At 47.6% G+C, this 19,813-nt stretch overlaps 1 protein-coding gene across 3 annotated transcripts in view; it reads left to right on the top strand.

The window, feature by feature from the left end:
- Positions 1–255: 255 nt before the first annotated feature.
- The window catches only part of DIP2B (disco interacting protein 2 homolog B), a 60,974-nt gene continuing 41,416 nt past the window's right edge, over positions 256–19,813 (top strand). For all 3 annotated transcript variants that reach the window (XM_071418902.1, XM_071418901.1, XM_071418900.1), the window contains exon 1: positions 256–467. In XM_071418902.1, the coding sequence (XP_071275003.1) occupies positions 386–467 (82 nt within the window). In that variant the 5' untranslated portion in view covers positions 256–385. The remainder of the gene's footprint in view (positions 468–19,813) is intronic.

The following is a 19,813-nucleotide window of genomic DNA, read 5'->3' as shown; positions in this document are numbered from 1 at the left end:
TGGACTGGTGGCGGAACGGGGACTGAGGAGCGGGAGCAGAACCAGGACTGGGGATGGGGATCGGTCCCAGGACCGGGAGCAGGAGCGGCACCGGGATGGGTCCTGAGGCCGGGAGTCGAACCGGGACCGGTCCCAGAACCGGGACCCGAAACTGGACCGGGCTCGGTGCGCGGACCGGGAGCCGAACCGGGACCGGGCTCGGGGCGGCTGCAGCGCGGGGCGGGGCCGCGCGGGGGCGCAGCGGGGCTCGGGGCGCGCGCGCCGCGCGGTCACGTGCCGGCGGCGCCGGGCTCAGCCATGGCGGAGGCTGCGGCCGCTCCCGCTCCCCCCGCGCCCCGCGGCCGCTGAGCCCCGCCGGACCCGCGCCCGGACCCCGCCCGCCGCCATGGCCGAGCCCGCGGCCGTGTCCTCGCTGCCCCGCGAGGTCCGCGAGCAGCTGGCCGAGCTGGAGCTGGAGCTCTCGGAAGGTGAGTGGGGAGCGCCCGGAGCCCGGCCGGCCGGCCCGGCCCTGCCCGCGGGGCGCCGCGGAGCCTCCGTTTGAGGGGCCGGGGCTGCCGGGGTGCGAGAGGGGGTCGGGAGTGGCGGGGGTGCGGCGAGAGGCTCCGGCGTCTGTGTGAGAGGACCGGGGGAGGAGGGAAGGGCCCGGCCGGGGCTGGGGCTGTGTCTGAGGGGAAGGAGCGCTGGGAGCATCCTCTGTGCGGGGCACCCCCAGGAACCGCGGGGACAGCCCCGGACGGGCCCTCACCTGCCGGGGCTGCTGACCTGACCCCCCCTCCCTCTCTCCCTCCCTCCCTCGGGAGTGTTTTTTTCCTCGTGGCCTCTTTTCCGTAGCTCCCGAGCCGAGGATGCGGAGTGGGAGTGAGAGACCCCGGGACAGGCAGTTCTGGGGCGGGGGAGTCGCAGGAACTTCGGGCACAATAATGACGGCAAACCCTGTGTTATTCCCACTTTCTGAATAAGTTCTTTTGCCATAATCCGTTCAGAGCATGCGCTTTTTGCTGGGGTGGGTTTTTTTTTTTTTGTTGTTGTTTCCTTTTTTGCATGGGTTTGTCTTTGTTCCCCAGCGTTTAAAATGCTGCTCTCGGTACAGCTTTGTTGTGAATCTCCCTTGTGAAGCCGGAGGGCGAGGGATGAAGCTGAGGCGGAGGGGGAAGGTTGCAGAGCAGGTAGCTCAGATTTGCATAATTTAAATTTTCCTCCCCTCATCAGGGTACGGAACTTGATGCCAAAATCAGTGGCTTCTCAGGAGGGTTCACTGCATGGCTGGAATAACCAGAGAATCAGAATATCCTGAGTCCCAAGGGACCCTACAAGGATCATCCACGTCTCTCTTAGCATTAAAAATTAAGAAAAATCAAGTTGCAGGCACATCTTTCCTTGCTGTGTTTATCCCAGAGCCTACAGTACATAAAAGAGGCTTATTGACTCTTTGGAGATCAGGAATTCACTGCCAGGGTGAGCTGGGGACTGTCAGCCCCCGCTGCCCACACTGGCACTCGAGGCTTTGCCAGCAGAAAAGGCCATGGCACTGCTTTCCCAACACAGCTAAACCCCTGATGTTGGCTGCCTGGGGCTTTTGTTAACTCTTTTCCAGATAAACTTTCTGCAGACATTTAACTAAAGTGATAAAACTTTTATCTAGTGTTTGCTTTTGGGGACTCCGTGATAACAAAGAATGAGGAATGGTGGTGTTGCTCAAAACGTAACATTAAATAGGTTTTTTAAAAGAATTCATTAAATGTTTTAAGCGTTGGCTTGGATTTTCTGAGGTTTGTTTCCTGTGGCACTGAAAGCCCATTATGATTTGACCCTGTGATAGATTGTACTGCAATTTTAAAAATAAATGAACTCTGTTGCTGGACTGGCTGCTGTGACATCCCACTAATCTTTAACGAGCTGCTCCAACAGCTTCAACTTTGGTGCTACAGAGTGAAGTTTTGTGGGTTACGTAAGTAATTCTCTGAATATTAAATCCACTGTCCCTTTGTGGGTTTAATACTTGGGTTTCTTAATATGCATATCAGGGATTTGTTTGTGCAAATCACTTTTTCCTGTCAAAAAAACCCACGAGTGCAGAGAATTCTGGGTGACTGTGTCCCCAAACTCTTGGGAACATATTTCAGGGGATGTTGTTGCTGAGATAACTGAGCTGTGGGAAGGGGGAGTGAGGTAATGTCATTGTGGAGTTCTTGAAAAACACGCCCTAGTTTGAGGCTTAAGCTGAGGGATTTTGAGGCCTGTGTGTGCATTGTTCAGCTGAATATAACCATGGGCTGTTGACAGTAAACAATATTGAATAGAAGCATTTTATTAAAAATGGCAGCAGGGCTCCATGTGCCACTGCTCAGTTGTTGCTCAGATAAGAACACTTGATCCTTTTTTTTGCCACCCCCTTGTTGCAGCTTCGATTGTCACTGACTGTTGACTGTGTGGATATTTCTGTCAGGTTTTTTGCATAGGAACATCTCATTTTTGGGAGAGGAGAGGAACTGCAGCTGCTGGGAGCAGCCCCGGGTCCCTGACAGCAGGAGCTGGAGATGGCTCTGTCCTTGCTGGACGCTGTGAAAGTGGGGAGTACCTGACTCCAGGGCCTGGCAGCACAAACACTGTGTGTGTGCTGAGCCTTGCAGTGAATTTCACCCAGGCATTTGCTACTACTAACCACCACAGAGTAGAGAATTTATAACAAAACAGGGGGAAATGTAGCATTCAGACCTTATCTGGCGTTGTGGTTGTGAAAGGTGCTGTGTCAGCAAGCAGGATGCAAAGTGGAGCAGGATTACTTTAATGTGTGCTGGAAATAGAAATCAGAGTTTGCAATGGTGAGCCATGGAGTTCCTTGAGGAGCAATCTGTGCAGACGGAGCAACAGGGCCAATTATAGCCCTGGATTGTTCCTTCCTGAGCCTTGTGGTCAGTGCAGCAGGAACAGTCATCCCATCCCTGGGTGCAGTGCAAACGTCTGGGCAAAGGGGTGGGACGTGTTTCAGAAAACATTAATTGTTCAGAAATCAACAGAAATTGCATCTTACTCTATGTCTTGGGCCTTGGCAATGGATTTGAGCCCAACTCATTCATTTCTCAGTGTGCATAAGAATTCATTGTCTTCTGTCAATGTGAAGGGCGTTTAAACCTGAGTCTAAACCTAGGGAGAGCTTCCATTCCCTCACGGAAGGGATCAGTGTTGATACCTCTGAGGAAGAACCTTCAAGCAACAATATATCAGCTGAGAATTGGATCATGGAGCTGTGGGAGACCTGGAACCTGCTCATTACTCATGTTTTCCTTCTTTTTTTCACTTTTGGGATATTTTTCTTTCTGGAGCTTTTCTTCATCTGTCAGTAACACCCACATTATGCATCACTAATGATGGGAAGGGCTGTCTTTGTATTTACATCTGTTTCTGTTTGATGAGTGAAAGTGCTGGGGATATTAACTTTATTTAACTTTAACTTTCCCCCCGTTTTCACACTTCTGTGAGTGTGGCAGCTCAGTCTCACCTTTGGCTTGAGCTGCAGCCCTGGGTGAAGGTGACTTCAGATCCACCACGCGATGCTGTCCCTTAGAACGCTCTCAGTGTGTGCTGAAGGGTGCCCAGCACGAGGTAAATGTCTGAATTCATCTCATATTTGGTGAAAAATGTCAATATTGAAGCACTTCACCGCTGGGCTTGGGTGTTTCTACACCTTGGGTGAAGCATTGCAGCAGCTCCTCTCACATCAAGCCCATCCCAGCTGTTAATGGAGCTGGGAGGCTCTGGAGTACCCAGCCTCAAAGGCTCTGATGAGGCCCGTTCAGAGGATCTGCTCCTCGCAGGGCAGGTGGTGAGTGCTGTACTCCAGTGTGGGGAATGGGCTCTCCTGGAGGTGAAGCTCTGCCTGTGGCAGCAGGGCAGCCCCACTGCAGGGCCCAGCCTGGTCTGCAGGGTTGAACCCCTCATAAGGAGCTGATTTGGCTGCTGGGCTTCGTGTCGCTGCAGTTTCTGCCCTGCCTGGTGCTTCTCACTAGTAAAGGGGTGCCAGTGGAGAGAGCCCCAGCTGGAGATGCCCAACCCTCCAGGGAAGGGCAGGGAGTTCCACCTGGTAGTAACCAGGAGCTCCTGTGAGCAGCTCAGACCTTGGAGGTCATTTCAGCCACTTCTGGGCTCTGTGACAGGGTTCCTCCCTCCTGCCTAGTGGGCAGGAGCTGCTTTCTGTTTGCTTTCCTAGCCAAACACACGTTTGCTGTCTGCTTTGTGATCTGGGTGGGTGTTTCTGTGAATGGCTCCCTGCACCTGGGTCTGTTCCCTTTAAAGCTGATTGTGTCTCACTGGAGGGTTGAGGCTCTGTCTGCAGAGCAAAGCTTTGTGTGAGCATTTTCAGAGGAAACAGAAGGATGGTGGCATGTATGGAAAAAGGAGTATCAGCAAAATGGTTTTAACTCAGGACTAAGGCCAGCCAAATAGGATAGAACCTTACTGGAAGAAAACATGTTGACTCAAGCAAGTGGGTAGAGCCTTTATTTTGTTTGGCTTGAAAATTTCTTAGGGAATCAGAGTATTTCTCTGATCTTTTAAAAATTGTGTGTTTCAGGTTGCAATCTTTGATTGCCAGGCGCCTGTCAAAGTAGGTGAGGGCCTTTTTTATAGATTAAGCAGCTGAAGCACAGAATTTAAATTACAGAGTCAAAGGAAGTAATTGTCTGAGTAGGGACTGGCTGTATGGATTGTGCTGAGTGAGCAGAAATGTTTCACTTCAGTTTCTTCCCCCACTCAGGGAGGAACTGTGGGCAAAGCACAGAAAAGGTTGAAGAAGAGCTTTATAAACACAAGCAAGTTGGATCTGATCAGCCTGTAGCTAACAGGACTTACAGGTGGTTTTTGTGCATTTATGCAGCATCTCACCCACAAGTCTTGCATTAGGCAAAACCAGCACTGGGAAAGCTTTAATGTTGCTTCCTTAATTTACCTGCAGGACTGGCAGCAGATGGGTCCCAAATCTGCTGAGAAATCTGTGCAGGGCTTTGAGGCAGTCTCTGTGTGCAGGTACAGTCTGAGAGCTTTGAAATGCCTAAAACCCTCCTGGAGCTGTCACAGGGAGCTGGCTGTGCTCACCCAGGCAGGGATCATCAGGTTGGCTCTACAGAGATCCCAAGAAAGATCCCTCATCTGCTTTCACCGTGGATGAAATTGTATTTTCTTTAGCCTCACAGCCCAGGAAAAAGTGATGTAAGCACGGAGCACATGGGTTCTGTGCAGTGTCTGTGGCACAGGAAAAGGAAACCCAGCTCCAGTCGTGAGCAAGAGGAGCAAAGTACCAGATCTGTCACCAGTGCAGCAAACAGAAGGTCCACAAGATGATCACAGACTTCTGCTTTGCAGATGGTCAGAGCAGAATGATTTAAGTGATTAATGGTTTGGAGAGAGGGAGTTAAACACAAATACTGGATGAAATATTTTGGCTACTGTGAGTGGGAGTTGGGTTTACTGTTGGTGCATGATTGAGGCATGTAAACATGGGGAAGGGGAGGAAGGGTTTTGGAGCATCCAGACTGGAATAATAAAAAAAATACCCAGGAAGGGTAAAGAATGTGCATATTTTTGTGTTGTCCCTTTTATACTTAGGAAATGAAGAGCGAGTTTGGGGCTCTTTTGAAAGGCTGCAGCTCTGACCCTTTGCCTTGGGGAGAGGAGGAAATTAGAGGCTTTAAAGGGAGTCCTGCACCTCCTCCCTGGTTGCTCCTGTGAAGCTTTGCTGGAGTCTGAACCAGTTTCCTCAGCTGGGTGGAGGGGACACCTGCTAGCAGAGGTTCCCAGTGTGGATTTTAGGAGTGCTGGTGTTCCAGGATGGGTGATATTTGCCATTCCAGCTGGCAGTGCTCACCAGGCCTCGCTAAAGCCGCGTCTGGAGTTTGCTGTGGTGTCCTAGATAACTGATCTCCAGTTTGCTATTTTAAATGCTGTGGCATGAAATATTGAGTAGGAAATGTGATGGGTGGCAGAGGAGCTGCACAGAGCTGCTGCTCTTCCCAACGTGCAGCAACCCTTGGAGCTCCACAGGGAAGGGCACGTGGAGCACCCCCTGTGCTTCTGGCTCACTGGGGATGTTGTGGAAAGGGTGATGGTTCCTTCCTGATTCCCCCTCTCTGATTAGTGTTTGTCATGGAGTTCTCTGTTGGCTGGATTTATCATGTTTATTCAGTGGCAAGTTCAGGAGCCAAAGAGTGAACTCATGGTGAGCATTCCCGAGGGATGGGCAGAAGCTGGAGAGTTCCTGTTTGCATTTCTTTCAAATACAATGTGCAGATAATTTCTTAGGATGGTTTTCTTTAAACCATGTGTCTCAGTTATAAAAAGCATTTCCTGAATCTCTCAGTGAGTTGCTCAGTTGCTTTTTTGGACATGGATTCATAGAGAGAGGAACTGAAGCATTTCTCTCTGTGGAGGCTGATTCAATCCATTATTTTTTTTTGAGAGCTTGTGAAATCAGGGACGAGTCATCAGACCAGGATGTCTCGTTCTATTAATTAGAATGGAAGACTCTTACATTTGCACCATGTGTGAGGAAACAGTGATTTATAGCTAACGGATGCTCTGCAGGCAGCAGCATTCCATCTGCTGCATGAATTTTCCCATTGCATTTCATGAAAAGCCTTGGAGAAGCCTCACACCTGTATTTCTCATCTTGAATCACGTACTGGGTTGTTACTCTTGCCTGATATTTGGAGTAAAGTGCCTGTTTCCATCAGTTTGTGTTCTTTTCAAACTTCAAAGCCCAGAGTTTGTGAAACACCACTCGGAGTAAACATAGGCAGGACGTATGTTTAAGTTACACTGAGTTTATACCAAAGATAGTAATGTAAGAGTAACATAACTTTCCTTGCTGTGAGCAATCACCTTGTTTTATTTAGTGTAACTTAAGCTGATAAAAAGAAAAAGGAAATAAAAAAACGCTTAAAAGTTTTAGCACTTCTCTGCCAACATAAACTCTTCCTAATTCTTGTTGACTTGAGAATTGCTGATGCAAACTAGGTCTTCCTGGCCTCTGAATTCCACAGGGATGGGAGCCCACAGAGCCTACAGGGCATCCATGAATGCATTCTATGGACCCAGGATTCCAGTTCGTGCCCGAGCGATCGGCGACGCAGCCTCTCGGAATTGTTCCCCGGCAGTCGGGCAACCTTGCTTTCACCATGTCCCCAGGGAGCAAAAACAACCAGGAGAATTGTGTCCCTGCCTGATAAAATTAGGTCTTCTGTAATCTCCCTCGGAACAGCCGGATGGCTGGCTGCCTTGAAAAACATATGGTTTAATGCAGGAATAATGCATTCCATTTAGGATGGCTGTGGGAGCTGGGTGACTGAGTGCACGGAGAGCTCCCATTTTGCCTCTGGGATCAGGACTAATGTCAAACATCAGGTCTAAAGTGCACCAGTGGAAAAGAATTGTTTGGGATGTTTTTCCTGTCTTTTGCTCTTAGGAGGGATGTTGTTCCTGTGGCTTGGTCCTAAAGGAGTTGGGCAAGTGAGCCTTTTACTGGACATAAAGCATAAACTGCAAAGATGAGTCAGTGTTTGTATTCCTGGATTTCAGCTCACTGCATTAAGAAATTTACTTGGGAATAGCAACACTGGTGTTCCTCTAATACAGGTTTATAATTAATTCATTTCTCTGAGAGCAGCACAGGTAACTTTTGGAGGAAATTCTGCTTTATCCCCTTCCCAGAGGGGAACACCTGACACACACCTGAGGCTGGGTGTGTAGGACAAGCCAGGGGAGATTTTGAAAGTGCTAGGTTTGGAATGTAAGGTAAGGTCTGATGGGCCATAAATTGGAAGGATGTGATCAAAGAGGGAGTGATACAGAAGAAAAGGTTGAGAGCTGGAAGATTTGGTTTCAGGCCCTGTCCCTGTGTGTGATTCCAGAAAGGGCTGTCAGGTGAGGAGGTGCTTGAAGGAGGTTTGTGTTTCCTTTAGTGCATCAGCTGTTCATTTTGGCTCCTACAAGGAGCCATTCCAGTTTGAAGCACCTTTTCTGGAAATGCTGTGATTTGCTCCCAAAGAGCAGCAGCAGCAGCAGGGTACATCAGGGGTGGCCTGATACACCTGCCTGCTTTGCCTGGTGCTTGCATCTCTAGCATCAACTTTCCCTGTCCTTTTGAGTGTGCACTTCTCTGTGATCCCAGAGAGGAGCTGACCAGCCAAAAGAAGCCCCCAGGAGAGGAAGGAGGCTTTGAAGTTTTGTGCTCCTTTTCTAGCAGAGGTAAGAGCAGAGTTAACAGTTGTCCAAGGTCACTCTGGGCCATCCTGCTGTGACATTCCTGCTCACAATGTGCATTGTCACTGGGGTGAGGACAAGGAGAGTTGCTCCGAGGAGCTGGGAAGTGACATGGCAGATTCCAGGCTGTGATTATTCACCCTGGGATGGAGAGTGGGGTCAGGGAGTCAGGTGATCGGAGCTGGAGATAAAAGTCCCTGATCCTCTGTAGAGAATAAACAGATCTGCAGTTATTAAACTGTGCAGCCTTTTTTTCCCCCCTTAATTGAATACAAGTGGAAAATGCCTATTAAAGGTGCTCCATTTCTGGCATTCAGGAGATTGCTGTGTGTCCCATGGGTGTTGGAGCAAGGTCCTGATGGCATCTGCAGGGCTGCTCGTGGTGTGTGATGAGGAAAGGAGAAGTTTGCTTCAGATGTGCTGCATCTGCAGGCTGGAGAGAAGCACCTCTGCTCTGTTGTGTGTCCTCAGGAGCTGCACCCCAGGTTTCATAACAGAGCCCTTGGCAGCAGCGCTGGCTCAGGCTGCTCTCACCTCTTGGCACCTCACTCTTTCCATCTCGGGGAGCTCGGGTGCTGCGGCTCCACCAAAAGCCGTGAACTCTGGCAAACTGGAGAGGGCACGGGATGAAACCTTTAGGAATCCAAGCTGTATTTCTTGAGAGAATACCAAACTTTTCACTGCATTTCACTAGCGGTGAAAGAACCAAATTATAAATTATTTTGACAGGTTTTTTTGGGCTTTTGTGTCAATCCTGGCAGAATACTGAACATGAGACTCAAGCCCCTTGTGTTACAAAAAGGAGATCTCTGAATGGCCAAGTGCTGAAGTGTAAATGTTTTTTTGAGACTGAGACCTGTGTTTATTCTTAGGGCAGAAACTTTAAGTGATCCCTTGTGGATTAAAAAAAGAACAATTCTTATTGTAATTGGAATGAAAACCTCCATTCTTACGCAATTTGGGGTTGGAAGTATTGTTATTTTGAGTTGCCAAGCAGGAAGGGGGGGAGATGCACAGGGTGAGGTGAGCAGCTGGGACACAGAGCAGGGGACATCGGGCCCTTGGTGGCTGAGGGGATGTTGTCACTCACACTGTGACATGGGCACTCTGATTAGCAGGGAGTGGATGTCTCACCTGCCTGTTCAGGAAGCTTTTCCATGATGGTGATGGTCAGGTTTGGTTGAGGATGATATAAACCCACTGCATTTGTGGGATTTCTCCTCTCTGCTTTAAATCTTCCAAGTCCTCCTTGAAGATGTCCTGATTTTAAAAAATCGTGTGGTGCAGAAAGAAGTCAATTAGTGAGTCCCAAATAGGGAGAATTGTGGATGAAGGCGAAGCAAATGAGTCAGATATAAATAATCCTATTATGTCTTGGCTGCAGCCACACCTAGAAACCTTGAGCAAACATTTCTGTGTAGTTATTCCTGTGTTTGATACACTTTACTTGTTAAGTCCTGTTTTAAAATTGCAGCATGTAAAAATTGTGTAGGGCCAGTTGCCATTAATGTTAAAGGATTTTGGGAGCATTGTTTTAATCATTTTGACCAGAAGCACAGAGACCTGAGTTAATTTGCTCTCATATTTCCCCAAAATGAGAAAAATCTATAACCTTGGAGCTGGTGTTGCCTTGCAAGGCTTTCAAGGCAGTTCTTCTTGCAGCAGGCCTTCAAAAAAATCTCTGGCAAGAGCAAACAGGAAGCTGTAATTACCCTTTGCCTTTTGTGTATCAAATCCTTGTTCATTGGACAGAGCTTTGGTAAAACACTTTTAGAAGTAGCTGCTTGTAGCATGGAAGCTGTAAGGAAAAGCATTTGGATCCAGCTAAGTCATACCTGATGTTCCTGTGATTCCTGTCCTGTGTCTTTGGGGGTAATTACTCACCTCATGGTGTGGGTCTCCTGTCTTTCATGGTGGATAAGCTGATTTTTAATAAATCTGAACAAAGCTGTTTTTCCAGGTGTGACTTTAGGAAAAAAACCCCACATTTGGACCTTTCTCCTCCGTGCCTCCTCTGATTCCAATTCCTCTGTTGTAGCTCCTGTACAGGGAGGCCTGAAATGTCCCTGTTGCCTGTGGCTGCTGCTGACTCTGAGGGGTTTGTACCAGAGTCGGGGTTTGGATTTTGGTTCTTGTCAAACCCGTTCTGTTTGCTTTGCACTGTTCTCCTGTCCTGCCTGCTCTGCTTTGGGCTCTCTCCTGGGAAATGGGATCCTCTGGCCCAAGGGGGTTACAGGGATTTGTCCTACACACCACAATCCTTCCCTGCAGGATTCCTGTTCCTGCAGGGGTCCTGCTCAGCTCTCGGCGTGCGGTGGCACAGCTGGTGGTGTTCAACCCAGTCACTTCCCTGTGATGATTCCTGGGGTTGAACCCGACGGGAAAAGACAAATGGAAATCAAGGTTCATGTCCTGGAAGCTCTCAGGGATGTATTTATGGAGGCTCACACTCACCAACGTTGAGTCTGCAGTAAAGGTGACGTTTTCTCTTTCTCACCTTCCAGATATTTAATTGGATTCAGCAAAGCACAAGGGAGGGAGATACAAAATAGGGGATGATGGTCATAAAAAAGTTCTCCAGGATGCCAGAACTTGGCCTCTTCTCCTAGAAAAGTAATTACTTGTTTATGTTCTCTTGTTTAAAATGACAGAAGACCTTCCTGGGAATGTTTAAAATGACAGACCAAGTGAAATGGTGTGAGCACAGAGGTGAACACAGAGCGCTGCAGGCTCCTCTTCCAGCAGATGATTTGGGCAGAAGGATAAAAGGAGAGAGCTGGCTGGAGAACTGGAGAAGGGGAAAATGGTCTTCTCTGAGAGTTGAGTTTGGCTTCAGGTTGTGGAGGATCTGACCCCAGCTGCTCCTGGGTTTGGATGCAGGTGCAAAGGAATTCACAGTATTGCAGTGGAATCCTGGATACCATGAGAGCAGTCTGTAAAATAGTCCAAGAAAGGGAGAAGGAAGGGAAGTAGCGGAGTAGAGAGACCTGGGAAATGTCAGAGCTGGTTTTTCTATAGTTCTGCTGTCAGGAAGAGCTATTTCAGAATAGTTTTCTGTGGGTGAAGTGTGACAAGAAGTCCCCAAGAGGTACTGTCACACTGGGGTAAGCTGCAGTCCTTGGATTCTTTCCACCATTCAGAGAGAAGGTTTGAAGCTGTTTCGTGGATTCTTAGTTGAAAGGTGCATTTCTGCTCCTTCAGCACATTCTGCCCCGAGCAGCTGAAGACAGATCTGTGTCTCAACTCACTAAACCAGTTAATGGTGGAGCTCTGAGCACATTGTCTGCTGTCTCCTGTGACATTGTGGCGGGCATGCCAACCAGGAGGACTGTGCTGGCAGTTCCAGGGAGTTCCCTCGCCGAGGGGAAAAGCTGACTCGGGTTTCCTGTGCTGTCCTTTGCCTCTGATTGTGCAGGGTGTGAATTCAAAGCCACCCCTCCTTATCTGTGGATGGAAGCACATCTGAAGAGGAAGAAGGCAGCGAGGCTGGGCAATGTGCCAATTGCTCCGAGCCTTTGTTAGAGACTAAAGAAACCCGAGTCCGTTCAGGCACTGCTGCATCCCCAGGGCCTTCCTGGCCTCTCTGGGAGGGAGGTGAGGGCTCGGAAGTGATCACACACCTCTGCACGTCAGTGTCCATTAGCTCTCGGGGCCCTGGTGGTGTTTGAATTGGAGCATCTTGTGCTGAATTCTCCTCCTGAGGGTCTGACAGGAGGGCTCTGACCCTGTCCATTGAAACCAGACCATGGGCAAGCATCTTCTGCATGGAACTGGGTCCCTCTGGAACATCTGGGCCCACCTGTGACTTCCCTCAGGGCAGGACTGGCCTCAGCTCTGGCTTAGCTGCCTCTGGGATGTACTGGTTTCTCCATGTGATAAATTCCTCATTCTCAGCTTGCTGCATGCAGGAATAAAAAGGAGAGACGAGCTCAAGTATCAAAATAAACATCAATTTTAAACAAGTGCAACCAAGCAAATTAAAACTGGGCAAGATTTCATGTTCCAATCTTTACCGTTCCTTTTCCTCTGCATGAAAAGAAGATTTTGGAGTGATTTATGGCTGTCATGCCAGGCTTCTCAGCACTGTCTGTCAGTTGAGCGGTTGATTTTGACAGGCTGCACTTCTGGGCCAGGTTTTTTTTTGGTGGTTTTTTTTTTTTTTTTTTTGTTCCTCCTTTTAGAGCTTTGAACATGAAATATTCAATCCCTCCCTGTGCACAGCACAACTGATTCAGGTAGCACACTTCAGAGAGCTGTGACCACAGTGTTGGGTCGTGAGCACATCCTGCATTTGTGGCTTCTGTGTGGTTTTGTATTTTCGTGGAATTGGGGGCCACCTGTCTGTGACCTGGCAGTCCTAGGAGGGATTTTGTTGTGTCTTCCTCCAGCAGAATTAGGGCTGGAGGAAATAGCTCTCCAGAGTTTCCTGGGTCCATCTGAGCTACTGCAGCCTGCAGGTGTTTTTATGGGTGCTCAGACTGGCTGTCACTGCAGGTCAGTGCTGTGTTCAGTGGGAAGATCTCAGATTCTCCAAGGAATTAATTTTGTTTCTGCGTTTTTTATACAGTTCTGTGTTGTGCTTGTAGAATCCCAGTGCTAAGAAAGAAATAATCCTGTGCAAGCAATGTTGGAGAGAAGTGGTTGTTTTATTTCCCAAACATCATTTCTCTTGAGAGACTGTTACGTGTGGCATGAATTTTACTTCTGTGAAACACAGAGAGTCAGCAGAGAAGTCTTGGAGAACAAATTGGAGGGCAAGGATCCAACCCGGAGCTGTGTCCACAGTCCTTCTCTTTCAGAGGTTTTTGCTTAATTGCAGATTTTCTATTTGGTTGTTAATCCTTTAGGTTCTCTTTCTTGGCAGAATATCTCATTTTAAATTATTACTGTCAACACGTCCTTAGCCCTTCCTGCCCCTCCACCCCCTAATTGTGAGTGCTGTCTGTGGTGCTTTGCTTTGCTGTAAAAGGCTGTGGTGTTTGCAGCTGAAAGCAAAGCCTGCTGTGAATTTCATATTTTATCCAAAAGACACAAGCAGCTCCCCATTAATATTATTACATTGACACCCTGGTTTTATAAACAGTGGAATGTTCTGTGGAATGGTTGTTATCCTGTGATTATGGCTCCATTAGGCACAGGAACAGATGGTTCCTGTCCAAGTACTTTTTATGTTGTCATTTCTAGCAGGAATAAAAGGGAATGTTGAATTTTCATCTCTTCAGTGGTGAGGCTGAAAAGGTCACATAGGCTGTGGTGGAGGAACTCGTATTAAAGTGAGGTTGAGAGACCAAGCAGGAAGTGAACTGGAATCATGGGCTGGTTTTGGAAGGGGCCTTGAAGCTCATCTCATTCCACCCTGCTGCCATGGACGCCTTCTGTTCTCCCTGCTTGCTCCAAGGCCTGTCCAGACCGGCCTTGAGCATTCCAGGGGTGGGGAATGGCGTGGAATAGACTGAGCAGGACAGACCCCGTGGATGGAGCCAGACTGCAATTAGGGCATCCTCAGATGGGCAAACCACCAGGCTGTGTGGGATCTCCAGCTTTGGCAGGGCCTGGAAAGTCCCTGCCTTCCAGAGCAGCCTGACCAGAGGTGGAATTAGGGCACAGATGTCCAGGAGCTCTGCCAGGGTCCCATGTGGAGCTGAAGCAGCAGCTTTGCCCTGGGCACCTGTGTCCGTCCATGGCCTCCCTCCTGCCTTTTCATCGGGGGGATGTGGAACTGAGCACCTCAGGGTCCCCACAGGTGACTGACAGGTCGAATTCCATACCCTCTGCAAGTCTTACCTTGCATTTGTTTTGTGTCTTTTTTTGTAGGTTTGGGGTTTTTCTTGGATATTTTAGAGTTGTGTATTAAATCCTGCTCTGTCCATGCCTAGAGAGAATTTAGCTGGCAGGATTTTTTCCTGTTGTGAGAACCAGAGAGTTCAAAGCTGGGCTTCTGTTTTCAATGAGTAAGTTGGAGGATTTACCTGTCTTTTTGAATAGTAATAAACCCAAGCTAATTCTGTAGAATTAAGTGCTAATGAGAAATAAGGCAATAAAGTTTAGTTTGTTATTGAAAGTAATTCTGCTTCCACCTTGGAGGAACAATGGCTATTGCTGAGAGAAACTGCACAGTCACCTTTGCTTAGAATTTAATGCATAATGGAAAATTAAAATATGATCTCACTCTCATTAAAATTAAGTAATTGATGTCATCATTCAATTCCAAGATTTTTTAGGAGCTTTCGACAAATCTTTTCAGGTTGTTATTAAAACCTGACCAACCAGGGATCCTTAAATTGGAGGAAATGGGGGTAGTTCTCTGTTAGGTAACAGAGAGGAAAGGGAGCATCTCAGGAAAATGCCCATGTGGCAAACTCAGCCCTGAACTCCCCAAGGCAGGGTCCTTCTCCTTCATGGAGATTCCAGCCCAGCATCACCCAGTGCAGGAAATCTTTCATCTCTTGCTCTGGGCTGTAGAGCTGCAGTGGTGAAGGAGACTCGGGGTTTCGTGCTGGCTTCATCATTTTCAGAGTATGAATATTTAATTTAGGCTTCTTAAGGCTTTTAGCAGATTTATCAGGCTGCTTCCTGTGGTGGTGTATGTGAGGACAACTGGAGAAAACATTTGGATTCGCTTACAGTATGGTTTATTTGTTTTGATTTATTACTGAAATACTTTTAAGAAGCTCATCTTGTTCTGTGAGTAACTTCCCCATAATCTTAAGCAGAAAACAGAACCAGCAGTTCTTACTTTTCCAGTGCCAAGCAGTGTTTTGGTGACAGTGTCCAGCTTTTACTTGGTTAGGGCTGAAATCTGTTCATGCTGCTGTTGTGTGGTTAGAAGTTTATATAAATATTTCATCATTTTGGACCCATTTTTACAATAAGTTTGATCTTGGAGGGTTTGCACCTTGTTAGTGCAAATACACCATGGAATTTTTGCCTGTTATAGGACATAAAGTTCTTTCTTTGCCAAATTCATGATGTTCAAGTGAACAGTGCAAGACATGAGGGCAGGTCTGGTGGCCTTTCAGCACGTGAGAGCCCCTTTTGTTTGTGTTCTTTTCGTTCTTGTCAAGTTGCTGACTGTGTGCTCTTAAATAATCCTGCTGATTTCTCCATACTTCCTTCCCTCTACAAGCGAGACATTGGAGAAATCAGTTTATTTAAATTGGAAGAGGGGATATTGCCCCCTGAGAGAGGCAAAGGGAGGAAAATTCTCTGTCAGAAGTGGCTGTGGATTTGGATATGGCTGGTGAATAAGATCTTTTTTACTTTCAGGCCTGTTTATTTTGGTTCAAGGTCCACTGGTGTCAGTGTGGAAGGGATATATGTCCTCCTAGTTTTGTGAAAATATGGTTTGGCAGTGAGGTACTGATAGGAGGCAAGAAATTTCCACGTGTGAGGATGTTAGTGATTAGAACAACAGAAATATTGGGCTGATATCACAATATCCTGTGTAACAAGGGCAGTAAATTGACTGCTCCTTCTCTTTATGGTAAAAAGGTATTTTTTTCTACATAAAAAGGCCACTTAGCAGCAAAAACTGAATGTCATTTGTTTTAAAGAACTATTAATGTACTTTATTAATTAGGGTACGCTGGGAGAAAAGCCTCTTCTCCCCCGCAGCAGCCGAGTTCAGTGACTTTGGGGTGGGTTTGGCTTCTCTTTTCTCTCGAGTTCGCCTCGTTATTTTGATCTTCCACGCAGTTAAAGGCTCTCCCATGAGCCAGGACCTTGCCACATCCTGCTCTGCAGCAGGAACAAAGCTCTGCCGGAGCAGACCCTGACTCTGCCCAGAGAGCCCCGAACAGAAGTCGCCTCTCGCGTGATCCCTCTTGTAAAGAGCGTTGCAGCTGACAGGATAATGGGGTTTTTTAGGCCTGCTGGTGACGTGCCAACAGGGTTTCCTTAGCAGTGCCATTCTTTAGGAGCCGTGCATGCTGATGTAAACACAACTGAAGGCTTCACACAGCCCGGGCTGAGCGCAGGGCCTGGGATCTGCTGCTCATGCCATGCTGTGCAGGACATTTTTCTTCTGCTCTGTCTATTTAAATCTGGTTTCCCAGGCTTGTAGCCAGCTTGAATGGGTTGTTGTGCTGTTGAGTGCAGGAAAGCTGGCGTGGTGGCTGCGTGGAGGAGCTGTCCTGCTCCGTGGGCAGCCTCCCATTCCCAGGACACACAATCCTGTTTGGGATGGGGCTGTGCAGAGCAGGTTTAAGGCTATTGAACAAGGTGTTTCAGTTCCCACTAGTCAGGCTTGAAGGGAATGAGTAGGAAACCTCTGTGTGCTCCTGGAGCTGCTGCTGCTGCCTCTGTCAGGAGCGCGTTGGGAATTTGGTGGGAGTCTCCGCCAGTCAAATTACAGGTGTCGCACGCTAATTGGAGGCTGGTAAAAGTTTAATAATTGTATTGCTTTGCCTTTAAGTAGTGGGATCCTGCTCTGGTGACTAATCCTGTTTAATAGTGACTGTCCTCGAGTGAGCATTTGGGAGTGCAGTGACTCGGGGCTCTGTTCCAGATTTCAGTGCTTTGGGAGAAAAAAATGTATTTTACTCTCTTGAGCAGCCACCACTTTGTCTGCTGCTTTTTCTACAGAATGGGAGCAACATCCTTATGAAAACACCCTTGGTACTGGCTCCTAGGGAAAACCAGGGCAGGGAGGGTATGGGATACGTGTCTCACCTCTTGATTTTTGAAAGATTCGTTCTTGAGATTGATCGTTCACTGTGCTTGGTGTTGGTTCTGTTGTTCAGTTGAGTTTTGTTTGAGGAGGGATCTTATAAGTGGAAGTGCCTCCATCAAGTTCTCTTTCTTTGTTTCATCATGCATAATCATCGACCTCATTGCTGTGACTTGGAATAGCTCTATCCCATCTGGAAATACATAATTACTGTGCAGGGTGAGGTGCCAACTGGGTTAGGTTCTGTGCTGTGTTTAAGGGCAGGTCGGAGTTGCTGAATGCTTGGTGTGAGCAGCTGTGTTTGATCACTAGATAGGGCAGTAATTGCTCTTAATTTCTTTCTTTTCCCCTTCTTGCATCTTATTCAAGAATCTAGGATTTATTTAGGAAAAGTAATTTCAGGTCCAGCTGGAGTGAAGTGGGCTCTGTATCCAAGCTGGTATGGTTGGACACGGTGTTGCTGTGGAGTCAGGATGGGAGGAGAGTTACCAGCAAGGAGTCCCTGTGGCACTTGGCTTATGTTAAAAATTGAAGCCAAGAGAATTATTAAATATTGAGACCTGAATGCCAAGAAAAAGTGTCTGACAGGAGTCACGCAGAGGATTAAAACCCACAGTGACTTCTCTTTTAATCTCTTTGGGTGCCAGCATGCTTTTGTCTTTGTTTTAATTCCTGGGCTAAAACCAGGCTTGATTTGGAAAATCATTTGTCCACACTTGTCTGTCCTTTGTAAAAGTGCAGACTGCCAGAACAGGCAGAGTTTGTGTGTAATCCCTTGTTGGGCTGGACAGGCAACTCCTGGGACAGTGTTATCAGCACTCCCAGCTCCAACAATTCCGTGTGTACCTGGAGGGTGACAGTGCTCTACCTGCCTGAATCAAGTGCTGAATCACAGGGCTGTCACAGTTTGGTCATTTCCTGGGAAACTTTGCTTTTCAGGCTGGTGGGAGAGAGCGAGGTCTGCGCTTGCACCGGGGGTTGAATACTTGGGAATTTCTGTGAGCAGGAGGTTAGTCAGCAAAAAGAATTATTCAGGGCAGAATCACTTGAGCTGGGTTATTCAATGCTCTGGGAGTTGTCTTGCTTTACTCAGCTCAGCAGGTTCTTGGGTACGTGTGTGACACTGTCTGTGTCCCCTCCTGCAGCTTGTTCTGGTGCAGGGCTGCTGCTAAAACTCTGCAGTGCTCCTGCCTCTCCACTCACATGGTTCTCACTGACTGCATATTAAAAATAGATGAAAACATTTATCCTGAACAGATTTTGTAAAATCCTGCTTGTGACAAAGCCTTGGGTTTGTTGCCTTCAGAAGGGAAAATGCATTTTCCCTCAATGGTGAGTTGTAGCTATTTCAAGGATTTTTACTTTTTATCCCTAGGATGGGGTTGCATGTAAGATTTTTTATTTGTATTTGGGATTCAACTGTTTATGTGCATGTGCTGCACATAAATTTTGTGAGTAACATAACATTTATATGGCTGCACTTCACAATAGAATATCTCACATAAAGTTGACTTTGGTGATTTAATTTTGTAGGTGTTGGTTGGAGGCAGTTGAGCAGAGCTTGTGTTTCGAGTTATCAGGGCTAACACAATTAACTGAGGGAGCTGAAGATTTTAAGAGTTTATCTTCAAGAGTCTTTGGAGCCTTTTTTAAAACATTTTACCTTTTGGAAAGGTAGAGTTAGCTGTGAACTGGCAGCATGGTTTGTGTGGCTGATCACAGAGTCCCAGAATCACCGGGGCTGGAAAAGCCCTCTGAGGTCATCAGATCCACCCTGTGACTGATCCCCACCTTGTCCCCAGCACTCAGTGCCATGTCCAGTCATTTTTTGGGTACCTCCAGGGATGGGGACTCCACCTTTCAGTGTTTAACTGCCCTTTCCATGGAGAAATTCCTCCTGATGCACAAGGACATTGTGCATCCCCTTGTCCCAGCTGAGGATCTGAAAGGCAACGTCTTTCTGGCTTTTAGTTCTTCTGTAGAGGTGAAGAAGAAGAGCTTTGACCAATGTACCTGAGGAAGTCCTTTAAATAAACTTTTCTAGAGATACCAGGACATGGTGATGCTGCGTGAGCCACACACAGTCTTGGTGAGCACGTTCTCATGTCTGCTGTGAGAGAAGAATCAGCCAGAGCACACTTAAACCCATGAGAGGCTCTTTTATTTCCAGTCCTAGCTCCCAAAGCCCCTGAGACCTCATTTTGCTGACCCTGGGTAGTGCTATTTTCAGCAGAAATGCCCGGGATGAGTTACCAGATGTGTCCTTGTGTGGGGGACGGAGGGTTTGTGGCTGAGGCTGAGCTGGTGACACCTCCTTGTCACTGATGCCCCCAGCCCAGGTGTGCAGAGGGGACTGAGCCCTGTCCTGAGCTCACCCACTTGGGGATGCATCACATATGGCCTGGAAGATTACAGCTGGAAATGCACGGCCCAGACGGGTGAACCGAGGACGCCGCATCTGCTGCAACTCGGAAATGCTGCTGGAAGATAAAGAGATTCTTCAGAATAGTTTCAGGAGTTGGATTTACTGCTTAAAGTTAAAACAACAACAACAACAAAAAAAAAACCCTTAAGGTTTATGGCACCCGGTGAATGACCTGGGGAGAAGAGCACCTTGTGACCTGGAATGACCCAGACCTTGAACACAGGGCAGCCATGCCACAGAAACCTCATCTCGAACGGAATTCTTTTGAAATAATAAATGTTGAGATTAAAATAGTTTTAATTTGGTAAAACAACCCTCCTAAGCCTTTAGAAAAGGGTTTTGGAAGTGTAGAACAGAGCCCCCACAGTGCTGCAGCCAAGTCAGCTTGTTCTGTGTGTGTAAATTAATCTGGAGCTGATCTGTCTGTGAAACTTCTAACACCGAAGCTGGAGCAGTTTAATGCTTGT

This window comes from Agelaius tricolor, unplaced genomic scaffold (genome assembly GCF_023055355.1).
Source record: "Agelaius tricolor isolate 1412-34295 unplaced genomic scaffold, bAgeTri1.0.p SCAF_96, whole genome shotgun sequence".
NCBI classification, from domain to species: domain Eukaryota; kingdom Metazoa; phylum Chordata; class Aves; order Passeriformes; family Icteridae; genus Agelaius; species Agelaius tricolor.
Note: the sequence above shows the minus strand (reverse complement) of the source record. Positions and strands in the feature narration are given on the sequence as shown.